At 43.0% G+C, this 19,966-nt stretch overlaps 1 protein-coding gene across 5 annotated transcripts in view; it reads right to left on the bottom strand.

Annotated features, from left to right (window-relative positions):
* TENM2 (teneurin transmembrane protein 2) overlaps positions 1–19,966 on the bottom strand; it is a 1,540,328-nt gene that overhangs the window by 977,448 nt on the left and 542,914 nt on the right. For all 5 annotated transcript variants that reach the window (XM_063928221.1, XM_063928223.1, XM_063928222.1 and 2 more), the window contains one exon: positions 5,821–6,030. In XM_063928221.1, the coding sequence (XP_063784291.1) occupies positions 5,821–6,030 (210 nt within the window). The remainder of the gene's footprint in view (positions 1–5,820; positions 6,031–19,966) is intronic.

The raw sequence follows: 19,966 nt of genomic DNA, 5'->3' as shown, positions 1-19,966 counted from the left end.
ATCCATTCCATATCTGTGCTGCATTTTTGTGAGCAGTATATAGTATTACAGTGCAGCATTTTGGTGACCCAACAGTATATAGTTGTGTACAGTAGGCCATTGCTGTATCTTGCAGCTCTGTGTCACTGCAAGTATCCATTCCATATCTGTGCAGCATTTTTGTGAGCAGTATATATAGTATTACAGTGCAGCATTTTGGTGACCCAACAGTATATAGTTGTGTACAGTAGGATATTGCTGTATCTTGCAGCTCTGTGTCACTGCAAGTATCCTTTCCATACCTGTGCTGCATTTTTGTGAGCAGTATATAGTATGACAGTGCAGCATTTTGGTGACCCAACAGTATATAGTTGTGTACAGTAGGCCATTGCTGTATCTTGCAGCTCTGTGTCACTGCAAGTATCCATTCCATATCTGTGCAGCATTTTTGTGAGCAGTATATATAGTATTACAGTGCAGCATTTTGGTGACCCAACAGTATATAGTTGTGTACAGTAGGCCATTGCTGTATCTTGCAGCTCTGTGTCACTGCAAGTATCCATTCCATATCTGTGCTGCATTTTTGTGAGCAGTATATAGTATTACAGTGCAGCATTTTGGTGACCCAACAGTATATAGTTGTGTACAGTAGGCCATTGCTGTATCTTGCAGCTCTGTGTCACTGCAAGTATCCATTCCATATCTGTGCAGCATTTTTGTGAGCAGTATATATAGTATTACAGTGCAGCATTTTGGTGACCCAACAGTATATAGTTGTGTACAGTAGGATATTGCTGTATCTTGCAGCTCTGTGTCACTGCAAGTATCCTTTCCATACCTGTGCTGCATTTTTGTGAGCAGTATATAGTATGACAGTGCAGCATTTTGGTGACCCAACAGTATATAGTTGTGTACAGTAGGCCATTGCTGTATCTTGCAGCTCTGTGTCACTGCAAGTATCCATTCCATATCTGTGCAGCATTTTTGTGAGCAGTATATATAGTATTACAGTGCAGCATTTTGGTGACCCAACAGTATATAGTTGTGTACAGTAGGCCATTGCTGTATCTTGCAGCTCTGTGTCACTGCAAGTATCCATCCATTCCATTTTCTTCCAGTGGTTTGGACCAATAATAACATTGATTAGAACGAATAATTCCAGTGATTTTGTCATTTTCTTCCAGTGATTTGGACCAATAATACCATTGATTAGAACTAATAATTCCTGTGATATTGAGGTGTTTGTGTCGCTTAGCTTAGCCGTCCAGTGACCACAGTGCACCTCTTTTTCTCTTTTCTTTGCATCATGTGCTGTTTGGGGCCAATTTTTTGAAGTGCCATCCTGTCTGACACTGCAGTGCCACTCCTAGATGGGCCAGGTGTTTTTGCCGCCCTCTTGCGTCACTTTGCTTAGTCATCCAGCGTCCTCGGTGCAAATTTTAGGACTAAAAATAGTATTGTGAGGTGTGAGGTGTTCAGAATAGACTGGAAATGAGTGGAAATTGTGGTGATTGAGGTTAATAATACTATAGGATCACAATTACCCCCAAATTCTATGATTTAAGCTGTTTTTGAGGGGGTTTTGAAAAGAAAACCTGAATCCAAAACACATCCGAATCCGGCAAAAAAATTTCAGGGAGGTTTTACCAAAACGCGTCTGAATCCAAAACACTGCCGCGGAACCGAATACAAAACCAAAACACAAAACCCGAAAAATTTCTGGTGCACATCTCTAACATTTATCAGTTATATTGTTTATAAAGTAAAACTAGCCCCATTTTTAGAAATATACTGTATGGGCTTCTTTATTAATTTTTTAAGTTAAACAAAATACTTAGTTTTGATCCTTTTGTTAGTTAGTAGTTAGTGTTGCCAATATTAAAGAAGATTTTTAACACTATCGTTAAGGGCAATAAAATTGCAGCGCTTATGATATACAGTATGTGAATTGTAAGAAGCCTTCTGGACACGTTTCAGCACTGACTAGAGTATGTCATATCTATTGTACATTCACTATGTGAGAATATACAATGCTACCGCACACAATTCCTTTAGGGCAGATCCTCTCAGAAAGGCGGCTATGATGCACGGAGCCTACTTAAGACGTGTAAGTAATTCTTTTCAGTAATGGAGATTCACTAATAGTTTTCAATGCTTTAAATCACAGTTAATATAAAAAAAATACTCCAGAGTGAAATGAACTAAGAAAAATGTGATTTGTTAAGTATGTCTAGAAACTCAAATGGCATACAATTAGAAAAGACATTTAATTTCCCCATTTTCGTCATCTTTCTTCCCTAACGCATCCCAGATTTCTACAATTTGCATAATAATTAACACTTGCAGAAAACAGTCAAATAATCTTAGATTTAGAAGCATAAGCATTAAACTTGCGTGCTAGGAGAATTTAGCCTCAATACTGCATGAAGAAGTCACTAGAGGTCAATGTGTCTGTTGGTCTGTTTAGTGAAAACATATGACATTATGTAGCCCTCAGTGACTGACACATTGACAATTTATTAGTAGTATACAGGCAAGACACATAGATGAAAGACGGAACATCAGCCAGACTCAGTGAAGACTCAACTGATATGTTTCTACATAATGCAATTTAAGGAGATGGAATTGCGATTTACATTTCCTCAGTTTTTAAGTATTTTTGAAAAGTAAAATACACTAACTAAAAGTGAAATTTCTTATGTTTTTAACACTCATGTTTGCAAAATGCACCACATTGTAGGATTAGATGGAAATGTGTGATGTACATATATTCTACAAGTGTTCCCTCACATTACAAAGAAGCTTACAAATGAACTAGTTGAAGAATTTACTAATGTCATATTGGTCGCCACATCCAAATCATTAACGTATTGTATAGACAGCTACACTGTTATGTTGGAAAAGTACAATATAGGATAAAGTCTATATAATATTTGTTAGAGCTTGTTGACACTTCAGTTTTAAGGGACTCGTGCTCACCATGCGATTAATAGATTGTATTCTCAAAAGTGCAATGCATTGCAGGTACTTGGAAATTATTTAAAAACATATTACTAAAGCACATCCAATGCATTTTCCCACACGTGAGAATAAGCCCTTAAATCAGTCCCGGACAACCTGTGTCACACCCAAGTGTTGTAGCTTGCCAGTTATCACAAGGCACAGCATGCTGGGACGTATAGTTTCACAACACCTGGAGAGCCACAGGTTGTACAAGATTGCCTTAAATGCTATAAAATAATGGAAAAAAAGGTTTTTCTCTTGCAGATATTTGGAGCACTAGCATAATTAGTTTAAAACTGGAATTATAGTGTAGAGTAAGTGGTAGTTCATATTATTAATATTAATAGTAAAAGTAAGTACAGTATCGTATATTCTAGCTCAAAAAGGTACACTCTGTAGATTGGGGCTCCAAATGGGGTCCCTCCATCTGTTCTTTTCAGGTGACCTGATGGTCAGTTATGCAATATCTTCTATTTGGAACAGCTAATTTTGGGGTTTCAGAACAATAGAGAAAAAAAGATAGATATACACACTCCAGCGCTAAGGAGAATACCACATTCACAATTGATATTCAGAAAACTCCATGCAAAAAACACTTATCACCAGTGTGGATAATAAGTTAATTAATACTTAACGTTAGGGAAGTAATCAACACAAGAGCAGAATATTCTCAATCTGTAGATTTCCACAGTTTACCATATGAAAGAACAAAAAATATATGATAGTGCAGATTGTTTCTAAACAAGATACAAATTTTATTACAGGGATCCACTTACAAACACAAAGTTTGGATTGGGCCTGATATTATTCCCGTAATGGCAAATTCAGCATCTAGTAGATGCATCAATTCCAGGTGTGCATTAGATCTTTCATGTAGACTCCATGGTGAGGTACAAGACACCATAAAAAAGAAATATAGATAGTGCAAGTATGTAAAAACAACCAAAGTTTTAATACAAATATGCACTTACAAACACTTGAAAAAACACAGCATAATGGGTTCCCCACTGGTAAAGCAGCATAGGTAAGTTCCTGATGTTCAAGGAATGTCACAGCATTCACATTCCGGAAGTGAATGTTGGAATTCCTTGAACATCAGGAACTTACCTATGCTGCTTTACCAGTGGGGAACCCATTATGCTGTGTTTTTTCAAGTGTTTGTAAGTGCATATTTGTATTAAAACTTTGGTTGTTTTTACATACTTGCACTATCTATATTTCTTTTTTATGGTGTCTTGTACCTCACCATGGAGTCTACATGAAAGATCTAATGCACACCTGGAATTGATGCACCTACTAGATGCTGAATTTGCCATTACGGGAATAATATCAGGCCCAATCCAAACTTTGTGTTTGTAAGTGGATCCCTGTAATAAAATTTGTATCTTGTTTATAAACAATCTGCACTATCATATATTTTTTGTTCTTTCATATGGTAAACTGTGGAAATCTACGGATTGAGAATGTTCTGCTCTTGTGTTGATTACTTCCCTAATGTTAAGTATTAATTAACTTATTATCCACACTGGTGATAAGTGTTTTTTGCATGGAGTTTTCTGAATATCAATTGTGAATGTGGTACTCTCCTTAGCGCTGGAGTGTGTATATCTATCTTTTTTTCTCTATTCACTGTTTCTGAGTAACCTGGATGCACTACTCTGATATACATAACAAGCTGCAATATAGGAGTTTTTTTTTGCGCACTAAAACTGGTAATATTTTGTTCACTATAGGCTTCAGAACAATGGCACACTGGCAATTGGGATCCAAAGCTAAAGAAATAAAGAGTGAGAACTACTATTTTAGTGTACAATGCCTGAGGCTTCAGTGTAGCTCCTAGGCCGAGGTGAGCAGTTATAGGCCCGGATACTGAGGTGTGTGTCTGGGAAGGGGATGGACGGACAGGGATTTGGAATCTGGGTAGGTATGGGCATCCCCCATATAATGTCACCCTCAGCAGCTGGCCTGGGCCAGGCCCTCTGCTGCAACCCCTCACCCCAACAAGCCTGTGCACGGGTATACAGTACCTGCTCCCCCTGACTCTCGTCACCCCTGCCTAGCTCATACAAGGGTATGTGGTAGAGAGGATGTGATGTAACTTCATTTTCCCATAAATATTTACGTATAGTTACACCAGTTACTTATATTAAATATTATTTGATATGAATTTTGCTGCAGTATACAAATTATTAGTTGGGTAATACTGAGGCCTTCTTGAAAACAGGCCTTAAGATAGTCTTACATCATACTTATATCCAAAGTCAACCACAGTCTGTTAGAATGGGGTGAGACTATGGCAATACCGGGGCATTGGCCAGACTGCAGCCTGTTCTGTGCTGATTTTTCCTTTCCAGGTGTAGAAGGCATGTTTACCCATTAAGCAGTACACTGGTCTGCCATCCAAAAAACAAGCAGCACCCATGGTAACACTCCACTGTTATAGCTGAGCCCTCTGTATATTGTAAACTTGTTGCTAAAGGGGTTTGGTCATGCTGTCTATGAGTCCTCAGAAAAGGCCGGTCACTTTGTACTCAAACCCGACATTTCTGTATCCCTTCTAACCTGATCTTCATTATCTTAGCTCAAACCATTAATTTGGCCATGAAAACTTGTACATTTATTTAATAAACTGGATGGAGAGCACCAAAGTGAATGTGGAATATAGATGGGAGCACATTTCTTTGCTGTGGGATGTTTTCATCATTAAACAACATGATCAGTGGAGATACATTACACTTATACAACATACATCCTGCATAATGAAATACATTTCTGGGTCAGACATAAACAAAAAACAGCTAAAGCATAATCACTGAAAGCTCCACAGAATGTTCTTACCACTGCTGGAAGGCTGCTGTACGCCTGAGCATGCTCGGAGCAGGTATGAGTTAGGGGAGAACTCCTCATCAGGGTTAGTGTCCATGATCTGATGAGAAGTATTGCTGTCTAGCAGCGGCATCTGACAGCTAACAGGAGGAGGATTATGGGAGCTGGGCAGTTGTGCAGATGGTAGTAGGCTAGACGAAGATGTAGATGGGATGGGACGACCTGGGAAAGAGGAACAGGGGTTAAAGGTCAGCAATGAAGGTAATGAACATGCACACAAGAACATTTATGTATAGGTAACATTTTCAGTTCTAGAAATGGAAAAAATAGAGTCTGGGATATTAAGGTGGTAAAGAGACTAAGTTACAGTACTGCTTTGTTGGAAAGACTACGCACTGCAGCCAGTACAGAATATGACCTTTCATAGGGTGACTACTACTTTTGTTTGCAGAAGTATAGGTATTTTGCTGTCTTTTACAAGTTGTTTACATATTTATATCGCCTTATTAAATCTTGTTAGCAAAGAAAAAATATAAATTTTAAAATTCACTTTTTTATCTCTTCGCCAGGAGTCGCTTAATCTAGGTCTTAAACAGTCCAAGGGTGGGATGTACCAAGCAACTGTGGTACATTCTGCCACTTACCGCAATGATACTAATCATATATGCTTTATTTGATATATATATTTCATATAGAGCTGTCATTTGTGAACAGAGGTGGTCCCTGGTCTTCCGAGTTTGTGACCTGAGAGACCCTCTGCAGAGGGCCGCGGTTGCCACTGGGAGGGATCCGATCGGATCTCTCACATTAGAGAATGTGGAAAGAAACCTGTAGTCTTCTCTGCATCAAAGCATTTTCCGTTTAGTACGTCCCGTCCCAAATGTTTTGTGTATTCCTAAGTAAGTGAGTGGCATCCATAATGATTGCTTCACTGACTTGATGCAGATATGTTCAGTGTTTCATGTTTGCAGAAATAGGGACTTTTTTTTAAATTAGGCTATTGATAAGGAAGGAAATGTTTCTATATTTATATAGAGGAGTCTGGAGTATATTTAAAGAAGGCTGGAATCTCAAACAAGTTCTATGTAGAATGTTCCATTTATTGTAGGTGCATTTGACAGCAGATTTCCTGCACCAGTAACATAATCACAAGACTGGATAGGTCTTTGCCTTCTGCTGCCAGTGGTGCCAAGAGGGGGGGGGGGGAGGGAGCGGGGACAAATTACCTGTGCTCAGGCTGCTGGAGTGGTCCGGTGGGGGCCTGGGTCCGCTACCCCCCAGTATAAATGTGCTGAGGCCAGCGGTGGCGGTGCCATCGTCCTGGTGATCTCTTCAGGAAGATGGCACCACATATAGAAAGCAAAGGCTCTTAGAAAGCAGAGTCTTTGCTCTCTAGTAGCCAGCGTCATCTTCCCAAATATCACTGGGAAGATGGCGCTGGCCGGGGATGAGGGACCCACTTCCTGTTCAAGTCCCACATTAAAACTGCTCCCCCCTTAAAGCAGCCCACAATTATTTTATGATATAAATATTTATTTAGTAACGGGAATCATCACACCCCCTTCACCAGGGCCTGCTGCAGAGAGGCAGAGTAGGAGGAAGGGTACGCCCAGGCGTATCTAGGCTGAAACTGCAAATATAGACTTAATGCCATATCAACGACCTTATTGGCAGCCTGCATCAATGAAACTTATACCACAATGGGCATAGTTACAACTATTCCAGTGGCCAGTATGGATTCAGTATAATATCCTGGTTGTCGGGATCCTGGTGGTCAGGAGACCGACGCCGGGAACCCCGACAGCTACAATATTAGCAGCGACTGCACCATGTTTCCATCGCGGGAGATTCCAGCCGGCTGTCGGGATTCCGACCGCCGATATTTCACCAGGTGTCGGTATTCTAGCGTCGGTATCCTGACAGCTGGGATCTCGACAGTTGGCATAATGAATGCCTCCATCCAGTATAACCCTAAGCATCTCTGAACTCTATATTTATTTCTTGTAATAAATATTTATTACAAAAGGAAAATGTGGTGACAATAGATGTTCAGTACATAAGATGTAGCATTTCACACCATTATGTATCTGTGGACGTTATAAACAGTATGCCATCTGCCGGCACTTGGTGCATCTTTGCTACTGCATTTTACCAATACGGAAATCAGATAGAATAAGATACATTTTACACTATGTTGTTGTCTGCTGATCACTGCCCTCTGGATAATTTAAAATAGTTGAAGCTACAGTGATGAATAGCTATAGGTTTGTGACCTACAGAATGTACAAGTCAGCACTCCATGTTTCACAGATGTGCTAAAGTTAGCAACTTTAAAGACCCAGAAAAGTTTCTGTTCCCTTGGAAACATAAACTGGAGTAAAATTAAAGTGCAACTAACTGACTCAAACAAGACACCTGCTATACTTTCATCTCAGTGTGCAGAATAAAAATGCGTTTCCTCCCCCAAATGTTGCTAGGGTACCTGGTAATGCCATATTGCACCCTTTATCTGTTAGTTGTATTCTTCTTGGTGTAGGTGTTTTCTGCAAAAGTGTTTTTTTGTATGCTGAAAACTCTTACTTCTTTGTTGCACTTTTTTTTTAAGAATTACAAATCTGGGTCAGCATCTAACCCCTGAACAGTCTGAAACATCTCCACTGTAGATTATGCATGTGATTTTTGTTCTAATTGACATAAAACCAGTAAATATTTTAAGTGCCATTTATAATTAAAAACCAACAATACAGTTCATATAAAAACTAGCAATACTTTATATCAATTTTGTTTTCTGAACGCATCCTTCTGCTCACATACACTGCACTGAAATTCAGAGGTTGTAAACGTGACAGGTGGAAAAAGGGTCTCATTTATTTTTAAAAATGCATTCCCTTTCCTTAGATAGTCTGCCCTTCTGTACTCTTCTAACCAGGACAGACTGTTTCACCTGAAATGTCTTGGCTTACTACACAGCCGCCATCATCCAGAGTGGATACAAGGCCAAGTAAGGTCACAACACAGCAATACTTCATATCTGATGAACAGATTTTGCTTATCCACACTTCAGGGTACATTATTCTTCTGTGTTAGGGGTATTTGCAAAGAGCAATGAAAGCTAGATGACCCAGCTGCTCTGAAGGTCATAATTGTCTAAAATCGTAGGAGTCTATAAAGATGAAAGCAACTATCTTTGACTAAAACTTCATTGATGTTGCCTCCAAAAAAAAAAATAAGCCTCTGGATTTCATCTTCTGTAAATTATTAAGTTTTTTTATGATATAAAAGCATCAAGGTATCTGCATTTATTTATCAGTATAAAAAATGGCTTCTCTTTGACTCCAGTCCACGCAAAACAGATATTCTGCGGTACGTGGATAAAATACATGTCACACAACTCATAAGGAAAAGTAGAATTTTAACATAAATAAAATCTGTGCTGAACGCTGTAGAGAGACGTTTTCTTGTCATCATTGCAATACACAGTAAGGCCACATAAATCTCACCACCACTAAGCTCTGGAATAGTAAAAGAAGATCTAAAGTAAGTGCAAGAATAAAAACCTAAGTTTTGGTAGAATATTGTGATAGCACAACAGATCTATTCATACATTATATACATTACATCTCACATTTTACACATCATGTTGCTCATATAGACTTGTTTGCAGTGGCAGATTTTAACTGGGGGTTACAGGACTGCAGCCCCCCTCCCCTTCACCCAGTAAAATTGGACATGCGCAGGGACTGACTGGCAGTGGCAGTGACTTCCCATAGAAAGAGCTCCCTGTAAATCACAGCCAGACAGGCCATCCCAGGGGAATGCATTTTCTTCTCCTGGGACTGCCAGTCCACCTGCAATAGCAGAGAGGGCACATACTGTACCATAGGAAGCAACTCCCCTGCTATAACTTCTGCCCTGTCTGGCTTCTATGGGCTGCTGCTGATACAGTCCCTAGAAGCCAGTGTGTTTAGCAGCACTAGAGTTAAGCCCCGTCAGGACATGAGCCATGCCCCACTATTGCCGGACTTAATTCCAGCCTCTCTGTAAAATCAGCCATCAATCACCAGGAGAGCAAGGAGGAGAGGGCTGGAGACCACCTGGCAAGACAGATAACGAGCCACTGCTGCTTGGATGTATTTGTGCCTCAAATGTAAGCAGAAAAAGACTTGCACTCATTTATCTGTTGGAACAATCATCGCAGGAAGTGTCCAGATCTATACCAGCAGCTCATGTACTGTACCTGGTTTAAATCTTGACTGTGTATACTTCAGGGCCATAACTAGGGGTACACGAGTGGATACGGTGAGGGCCTTAACTATGGATGAGCAACTGGTGCTGTTGCTGTCCCAGGGTCTCTTCATCTGGCTAGCAGTATTGCTGCTCCAGTGCTGCCTAAAGCATCCTTTGGACACTCCAGACATGCACACTGCAGCTTATTCAGCAGTGCTGTTGTTCCGCTTGGCTGGCAGCCCTGTCCCCTCGGAATGACATTTTGACCAAAAACGCATAGGGGACGTAAAGCCCGGTTTGGCACTGGTATATTTATGATGCATAATATATAAAGATAGAATAAATATGTGACCTGACAATGTTAGCAGTAAAAACTAAAGTCGAATTGCCCTATACATACACAATATAATAATGAGATGATGATAATAATAATAATAATATAATAATAATAATAATAATAATAATAATAATAAAATAATTAAATACAAGACAAAAAATGCATATAAAAAAGGGGATCCTTCTCAGGGGAAATTTGCGGAAAGCCTATATGCTTCTATAGGCAATGCCATCTATATAGGAATCTATGGTGTTGCTTACCGGGAACAAACACTGTAAAGAGCTTTCCAGAGCTTGATCCATATCGGCACATGACAGCCCCATAGCATTCTTTGGGGACTGCAGTGCCGGCAGGCCACACCGCATATCTTTGATAACCGCTGCGGACCACTTTTTTCCACATTTAGAATGCAGTTTTCGGAGGTTTGACAGTGGCATTTTTGGCGATAGTGAATCCCACGAAAAACTTATCACAGATAGGGAGATGGTCAGAATCAACCCCACGACCTCCTATAAAAATGTCCTTTTTTTCTTTTTATGTACATTGTATTGCCATGCTGCTGGGTTTTTCTGTGCTCTGCTTGTGCTTATAGGGGGTCATTCTGACCCAATCGCTCGCTGCAGTTGTTCGCAGCGCAAAGATCAGGTCGGAACTGCGCATGCGCCGGCACCGCAGTGCGCTGGCGCATGCCTGATGGCTGAAGGCTGTCGTTCCCTAGTGATCACCTCTGCCTGATTGACAGCCAGAGGCGGTGGCTGGGCAGGAAGGGGTGGCACGGCGGCGTTTGGCGGCCATTTTGGGGGCATGTTCTGGCCAACGCAGATGTGGCTGGACCATGCAGGGGCAGGCCGCAGCGGCTGCGAAGAGCAACTCCCAGTCAGCCGCAGGAGCTGCGCTGCCTAGGAGTTACTCAACAAGTACAAAAGCATCGCCGCTGTGCGCTGCTTTTGTACTTTTGCGTGGGGGGGGGCGGACAGACATGCAGGGCGTCCCCCCGCATGTCTGGGAACATGAACGTAGCTGTGCTAAATTTAGCACAGCTACGATCAACTCGGAATGACCCCCATAGTGAGGAAGAATTAAAAAGATTATAATAAAAAAAATCTTACATTTTCATCACTCCATCATTAGTAAACACAGCTTCATAAACTTGCAAACATGTTTTATAGAGTAATATCTACTATATTAATGAATTAAAGAAGGGCTGAAGGTCTCCCCAGGACTTCAGAAAGATAATTATTAATCTTCCTAAACTTATACAGTTTCTACATTTTAAGTTTCGCTTTATAAACAAAAGAAATAGGGAGACAAATAGTGATTGAGAGTAATTAAGATAATTTCAAATGTTTCAAATGTAAAAACTTTATTTTCTGTTTATTTTATACTCATTTATTTTACTACCTGATTAAAATATAGATTTTTAAGCCTCGGCACATATTCCTATGCAAAGCTTTGACCTACTCCAGGCAACCTCATTTCTAAGTAACGTCAGGAAGCTCTCCGCTGGGAAGCGCGTATATCTCCAGAAATGTTTTCTGTGCATTTGCTTTCTGATGTTGGTTGTGTTTGTGGCAGTTAATAGTACTACTGCCTGTGAAATAGATAACAATTAGTGAAAGGCATGCTATGGGATAGCTGTAGGTGGTAAGAATCCCGTACTAAGCGATGCACATGAAAAATGCAGCATTGTCTATAAATGAAATGCTATTCCTGCAAAAGGTTTTCTTAAAAAGAAAACCAACAACAAGTTTAAACAATTCTCAATTTAGACAGATACTGATGTCGCCACACTCATCTAGCCCGCAGCTTGCCGTGTTCGCGGCAAGACAAGTGCGGCAAGTGTACCTGCGACTCAGATGTGCCCATAGTAATACATGGACGGCGTACTAAGCCACAGCTCGTACTCAGTTGCACCCACGTCTCGGCAGTGCCGCACCCTGGGTGAGGTTGGCTACATATGAGGGTGGCTTCATCTGTACTGTAGATGCATTGTTTTAGTAAAATGATAGTCACAGCTTAAGTCTCCTGCACTACTAGCAATGAATCATGCATATGTATGATTAACCAGTCTTTTACAATTGCAAAAGCATAAACAGAATGTGTATATTATTATTAGTGATGTGCACCAGACATTTTTCGGGTTTTGTCATTGTGTTTTGGTTTTGGATTCGGTTCCGCGGCCGTGTTTTGGATTCGGACGCGTTTTGCCTAGAGATGTGCACTTGAAATTTTTCGGGTTTTGTGTTTTGGTTTTGGGTTCGGTTCCGCGGCCGTGTTTTGGGTTCGACCGCGTTTTGGCAAAACCTCACCGAATTTTTTTTGTCGGATTCGGGTGTGTTTTGGATTCGGGTGTTTTTTTCAAAAAACACTAAAAAACAGCTTAAATCATAGAATTTGGGGGTCATTTTGATCCCAAAGTATTATTAACCTCAAAAACCATAATTTCCACTCATTTTCAGTCTATTCTGAATACCTCACACCTCACAATATTATTTTTAGTCCTAAAATTTGCACCGAGGTCGCTGGATGACTAAGCTAAGCGACCCTAGTGGCCGACACAAACACCTGGCCCATCTGGGAGTGGCACTGCAGTGTCACGCAGGATGGCCCTTCCAAAAAACACTCCCCAAACAGCACATGACGCAAAGAAAAAAAGAGGCGCAATGAGGTAGCTGTGTGAGTAAGATAAGCGACCCTAGTGGCCGACACAAACACCTGGCCCATCTAGGAGTGGCACTGCAGTGTCACGCAGGATGGCCCTTCCAAAAAACACTCCCCAAACAGCACATGACGCAAAGAAAAAAAGAGGCGCAATGAGGTAGCTGTGTGAGTAAGATAAGCGACCCTAGTGGCCGACACAAACACCTGGCCCATCTAGGAGTGGCACTGCAGTGTCACGCAGGATGGCCCTTCCAAAAAACACTCCTTAAAAACAGCACATGACGCAAAGAAGAAAAAAAGAGGCGCAATGAGGTAGCTGTGTGAGTAAGCTAAGCGACCCTAGTGGCCGACACAAACACCTGGCCCATCTAGGAGTGGCACTGCAGTGTCACGCAGGATGGCCCTTCCAAAAAACACTCCCCAAACAGCACATGACGCAAAGAAAAAAAGAGGCGCAATGAGGTAGCTGTGTGAGTAAGATAAGCGACCCTAGTGGCCGACACAAACACCTGGCCCATCTAGGAGTGGCACTGCAGTGTCACGCAGGATGGCCCTTCCAAAAAACACTCCCCAAACAGCACATGACGCAAAGAAAAAAAGAGGCGCAATGAGGTAGCTGTGTGAGTAAGATAAGCGACCCTAGTGGCCGACACAAACACCTGGCCCATCTAGGAGTGGCACTGCAGTGTCACGCAGGATGGCCCTTCCAAAAAACACTCCCCAAACAGCACATGACGCAAAGAAAAAAAGAGGCGCAATGAGGTAGCTGTGTGAGTAAGATAAGCGACCCTAGTGGCCGACACAAACACTGGGCCCATCTAGGAGTGGCACTGCAGTGTCACGCAGGATGGCCCTTCCAAAAAACACTCCCCAAACAGCACATGACGCAAATAAAAATGAAAGAAAAAAGAGGTGCAAGATGGAATTGTCCTTGGGCCCTCCCACCCACCCTTATGTTGTATAAACAGGACATGCACACTTTAACCAACCCATCATTTCAGTGACAGGGTCTGCCATACGACTGTGACTGAAATGACGGGTTGGTTTGGACCCCCACCGAAAAAGAAGCAATTAATCTCTCCTTGCACAAACTGGCTCTACAGAGGCAAGATGTCCACCTCATCATCATCCTCCGATATATCACCGTGTACATCCCACTCCTCACAGATTATCAATTCGTCCCCACTGGAATCCACCATCTCAGCTCCCTGTGTACTTTGTGGAGGCAATTGCTGCTGGTCAATGTCTCCACGGAGGAATTGATTATAATTCATTTTAATGAACATCATCTTCTCCACATTTTCTGGAAGTAACCTCGTACGCCGATTGCTGACAAGGTGAGCGGCGGCACTAAACACTCTTTCGGAGTACACACTTGTGGGAGGGCAACTTAGGTAGAATAAAGCCAGTTTGTGCAAGGGCCTCCAAATTGCCTCTTTTTCCTGCCAGTATACGTACGGACTGTCTGACGTGCCTACTTGGATGCGGTCACTCATATAATCCTCCACCATTCTTTGTCAATGGTGACAGAATCATATGCAGTGACAGTAGACGACATGTCAGTAATCGTTGGCAGGTCCTTCAGTCCGGACCAGATGACAGCAGTCGCTCCAGACTGCCCTGTATCACCGCCAGCGGGTGGGCTCGGAATTCTTAGCCTTTTCCTCGCACCCCCAGTTGCGGGAGAATGTGAAGGAGGAGCTGTTGACGGGTCACGTTCCGCTTGACTTGACAATTTTCTCACCAGCAGGTCTTTGAACCTCTGCAGACTTGTGTCTGCCGGAAAGAGAGATACAACGTAGGTTTTAAATCTAGGATCGAGCACGGTGGCCAAAATCTAGTGCTCTGATTTCAACGGATTGACCACCCGTGAATCCTGGATAAGCGAATTAAGGGCTCCATCCACAAGTCCCACATGCCTAGCGGAATCGCTCTGTTTTAGCTCCTCCTTCAATGTCTCCAGCTTCTTCTGCAAAAGCTTGATGAGGGGAATGACCTGACTCAGGCTGGCAGTGTCTGAACTGACTTCACGTGTGGCAAGTTCAAAGGGTTGCAGAACCTTGCAAAACGTTGAAATCATTCTCCACTGCACTTGAGTCAGGTGCATTCCCCCTCCTTTGCCTATATCATAGGCAGATGTATAGGCTTGAATGGCCTTTTGCTGCTCCTCCATCCTCTGAAGCATATAGAGGGTTGAATTCCACCTCGTTACCACCTCTTGCTTCAGATGATGGCAGGGGAGGTTCAGGACTATTTGCTGGTGCTCCAGTCTTCGGCACGCGGTGGCTGAATGCCGAAAGTAGCCCGCAATTCTTCGGGCCACCGACAGCATCTCCTGCACGCCCCTGTCATTTTTTAATTAATTCTGCACCACCAAATTCAATGTATGTGCAAAACATGGGACGTGCTGGAATTTGCCCACATGTAATGCACGCACAATATTGGTGGCTTTGTCCGATGTCACAAATCCCCAGGAGAGTCCAATTGGGGTAAGCCATTCTGCGATGATGTTCCTCAGTTTCCGTAAGAGGTTGTCAGCTGTGTGCCTCTTATGGAAAGCGGTGATACAAAGCGTAGCCTGCCTAGGAACGAGTTGGCTTTTGCGAGATGCTGCTACTGGTGCCGCCGCTGCTGTTCTTGCTGCGGGAGGCAATACATCTACCCAGTGGGCTGTCACAGTCATATAGTCCTGAGTCTGCCCTGCTCCACTTACCACATGTCCGTGGTTAAGTGGACATTGGGAACAACTGCATTTTTTAGGACACTGGTGACTCTTTTTCTGAGGTCTGTGTACATTTTCGGTATCGCCTGCCTAGAGAAATGGAACCTAGATGGTATTTGGTACCGGGGACACAGTACCTCAATCAAGTCTCTAGTTGCCTGTGAATTAACGGTGGATACCGGAAACACGTTTCTCACCACCTAGGCTGCCAAGGCCTGAGTTATCCGCTTTGCAGCAGGATGACTGCTGTGATATTTCATCTTCCTCGCAAAGGACTGTTGGACAGTCAATTGCTTACTGGAAGTAGTACAAGTGGTCTTCCGACTTCCCCTCTGGGATGACGATCGACTCCCAGCAGCAACAACAGCAGCACCAGCAGCAGTAGGTGTTACACTCAAGGATGCATTGGAGGAAACCCAGGCAGGAGAGGACTCGTCAGACTTGACAGTGACATGGCCTGCAGGACTATTGGCTTTCCTGTGTAAGGAGGAAATTGACACTGAGGGAGTTGGTGGTGTGGTTTGCAGGAGCTTGGTTACAAGAGGAAGGGATTTAGTGGTCAGTGGACTGCTTCCGCTGTCATCCAAAGTTTTTGAACTTGTCACTGACTTCTGATAAATGCGATCCAGGTGACGTATAAGGGAGGATGTTCCTAGGTGGTTAACATCCTTACCCCTACTTATTACAGCTTGACAAAGGCAACACACGGCTTGACGCCAGTTGTCCGCATTTCTGTTGAAATAATTCCACACCGAAGAGGTGATTTTTTTTGTATTTTGACCAGGCATGTCAATGGCCATATTCGTCCCACGGACAAGAGGTGTCTCCCCAGGTGCCTGACTTAAACAAACCACCTCACCATCAGAATCCTCCTTGTCAATTTCCTACCCAGCACCAGCAACACCCATATCCTCATCCTGGTGTACTTCAACAGTGACATCTTCAATTTGACTATCAGGAACTGGACTGCGGGTGCTCCTTCCAGCAATTGCAGGGGACGTGCAAATGGTGGAAGGCGCAACCTCTTCCCGTCCAGTGTTGGGAAGGTCAGGCATCGCAACCGACACAATTGGACTCTCCTTGGGGATTTGTGATTTAGAAGAACGCACAGTTCTTTGCTGTGCTTTTGCCATCTTAACTCTTTTAAGTTTTCTAGCAGGAGGATGACTGCTTCCATCCTCAGGTGAAGCTGAACCACTAGCCTTGAACATAGGCCAGGGCCTCAGCCGTTCCTTGCCACTCCGTGTCATAAATGGCACATTGGCAAGTTTACGCTTCTCCTCAGACGATTTTAATTTAGATTTTTGGGTCATTTTACTGAGCTTTATTTTTTGGGATTTTACATGCTCTCTACTATGACATTGTGCATTGGCCTTGGCAGACGACGTTGATGGCATTTCATCGTCTCGGCCATGACTAGTGGCAGCAGCTTCAGCACGAGGTGGAAGTGGATCTTGATCTTTCCCTATTTACCCTCCACATTTTTGTTCTCCATTTTTTAATGTGTGGAATTATATGCCAGTAATAGATCAACGTATAATACTGGTGGTCACTGGTCAGCAAAATTCTGCACTGTACTCCTCCTATATAATATACTGGTGGTCCCCTGTCCCCAAAATAAAGCAGTGTGAGCACAGATATATGCAGCACACTGAGCACAGATATGGCGCGTTTTTCAGGCAGAGAACGTATAATACTGGTGGTCACTGGTCAGCAAAACTCTGCACTGTACTCCTCCTATATAATATACTGGTGGTCCCCAGTCCCCACAATAAAGCAGTGTGAGCACAGATATATGCAGCACACTGAGCACAGATATGGAGCGTTATTCAGGCAGAGAACGTATAATACTGGTGGTCACTGGTCCGCAAAACTCTGCACTGTACTCCTCCTATATAATATACTGGTGGTCCCCAGTCCCCACAATAAAGCAGTGTGAGCACAGATATATGCAGCACACTGAGCACAGATATGGAGCATTTTTCAGGCAGAGAACATATAATACTGGTGGTCACTGGTCAGCAAAACTCTGCACTGTACTCCTCCTATAATACTGCTGGTCCCCAGTCCCCACAATAAAGCAGTGTGAGCACAGATATATGCAGCACACTGAGCACAGATATGGAGCGTTTTTCAGGCAGAGAACGTATAATACTGGTGGTCACTGGTCAGCAAAACTCTGCACTGTACTCCTCCTATAATACTGCTGGTCCCCAGAATAAAGATATTTGCAGCCCCCTGAAACAAAGTGAGAGGACGCCAGCCACGTCCTCTCACTATCATTTCCAATGCACGAGTGAAAAATGGCGGCGACACGCGGCTCCTTATATAGAATCCGAATCTCGCGAGAATCCGACAGCGGGATGATGACGTTCGGGCGCGCTCGGGTTAACCGAGCAAGGTGGGAGGATCTGAGTCGCTCGGACCCGTGAAAAAAAAGGTGAAGTTCGGGCGGGTTCGGATCCCGAGGATCCGAACCCGCTCATCACTAATTATTATTGATAGATTATTTGTTCATTTATGACATATCCCGTGTTCAGGAGAACAACATGTCTGCATGCAGCTCTCCTGACAACACCTGCAGGGATTCAGAACAGTCCCCCAGAAGATGATGTTTGCTGGACTACTGCTAGCAGTTCCTCATTAACTAATCATATGGCAATTGCCAGAATTAATGCCCATGTTCAGGGGTCTTGAATAAACTCACAAAATTAAATGTGGGCAGTACATTAAGGGGGAGACGTATCAAACATCGCAAATAAATATGATCATCTCCATCTTTAATTGTCTGTATACCAACATTTATGATTGCTGGAATGTAGATTACTTACCTGCTAGAACAGCCCTTCCGATATAGACTTCTGGGATCATGGGGGAGATGTACTAAGCAGAGAAATGAGTGAACCAATTGAGAAGTTGTCCATGGCAACCAATCAGCATTGAAGTACCATTATAATTTGCAGACTATTAAATTATATAGAGCAGCTGATTGGTTGTATGGGCAACTTCTCCACTGGCTCCCTTCTCAACTCTTTTCACTGCTTAGTACATCTTCCATGTCCTGTTTGTCCACATGAGCATGCGAAAAGTGCAAGGAAAAGAGAGGGATGCTTCAGATCCCTAGCCAGTGATTTTCCAGAAAAGCAGCCTGTATTTTTACATATAGATTCTATGCGTATAGATGCAGTACGACCTACGAAAACTGCAATTTCTCAGAGCTTTTACAACATATGGCAGTGCAATGTTCTGTGGTTTATGAAACTCATTATCAATGTTCAAACTACACTTCCGTTATTTTTATGATGTGTGTATAACAAAAATGTAATATAACATAATTTGCTCCCAATGGTTTAATGGCGCAAACCAACTATTGAATAAGTGGCATGGAAACATGTATATACAGTATATGCCAATGTTTCCAGAGCAATGAAGAAATAACACCCAGATGAAACGCACACAAACACAAGGACATACAAAGTTGGTTAGCAGTCTGAGTTGCTATCCACTATGCACTGGCGTATTTATAATAGGTGCAGTGTGTACGGTGCACACGGGCCCCCGGGGCACACCCTGCACCCATCAATAGAAATACTTACCCTCAAGAGTTCCGCGGCGCAGCAGCAGTGCTGCTGAAATCACTGGAAAAATGGCACAGCACCATTTTCCTGGTGTTTTGCGCATGTGCAGTTGGACAATCACAGGGAAAATTGCCACCGCGCCATTTTCCCAGAGTTCTGCGCATGCGCATAGACTCTGGGACAGCACTAGGGACCCTATTGCCCAGAGTCTACAAAGTGCTGCCGGCTAGAAAGGAGGGGGCCCAGTCGGAGCCTGCACACGGGCCTCCTCCTCTCTAGAAACACCACTGCCAATATGACAGAACTCCAAATGTGGCCAAACCTTATTGGACTACCTTAGGCTTCATACAACCTCTGCTAATGATTGTGCTTCATGCAGCCTTGGTGGAATGATAGTGCTGCCCCCTCTTCAAGCTACACGCATAGATTCAGCAAACTGCCTACCCATGCAGTCACTTTACCCTGTCCACAATCTGGCCAGTTTCTGATGTGCCAGTGCCCCATCCACCCCTACCTAGACACCACTGATGCGCCCCCAGGCGAGACCATTTTTGTTCCGCACAGAACTAGTGTTAAGAATCATATTTTTTTTTATCGTTATCATCATACTGGAAAAAGGGATCCGGGCCAGGG

This window comes from Pseudophryne corroboree, chromosome 6 (assembly GCF_028390025.1).
Source record: "Pseudophryne corroboree isolate aPseCor3 chromosome 6, aPseCor3.hap2, whole genome shotgun sequence".
In the NCBI taxonomy this organism is placed as follows: Eukaryota; Metazoa; Chordata; class Amphibia; order Anura; family Myobatrachidae; genus Pseudophryne; species Pseudophryne corroboree.
This window is presented reverse-complemented; position numbering and strand designations above follow the sequence as displayed.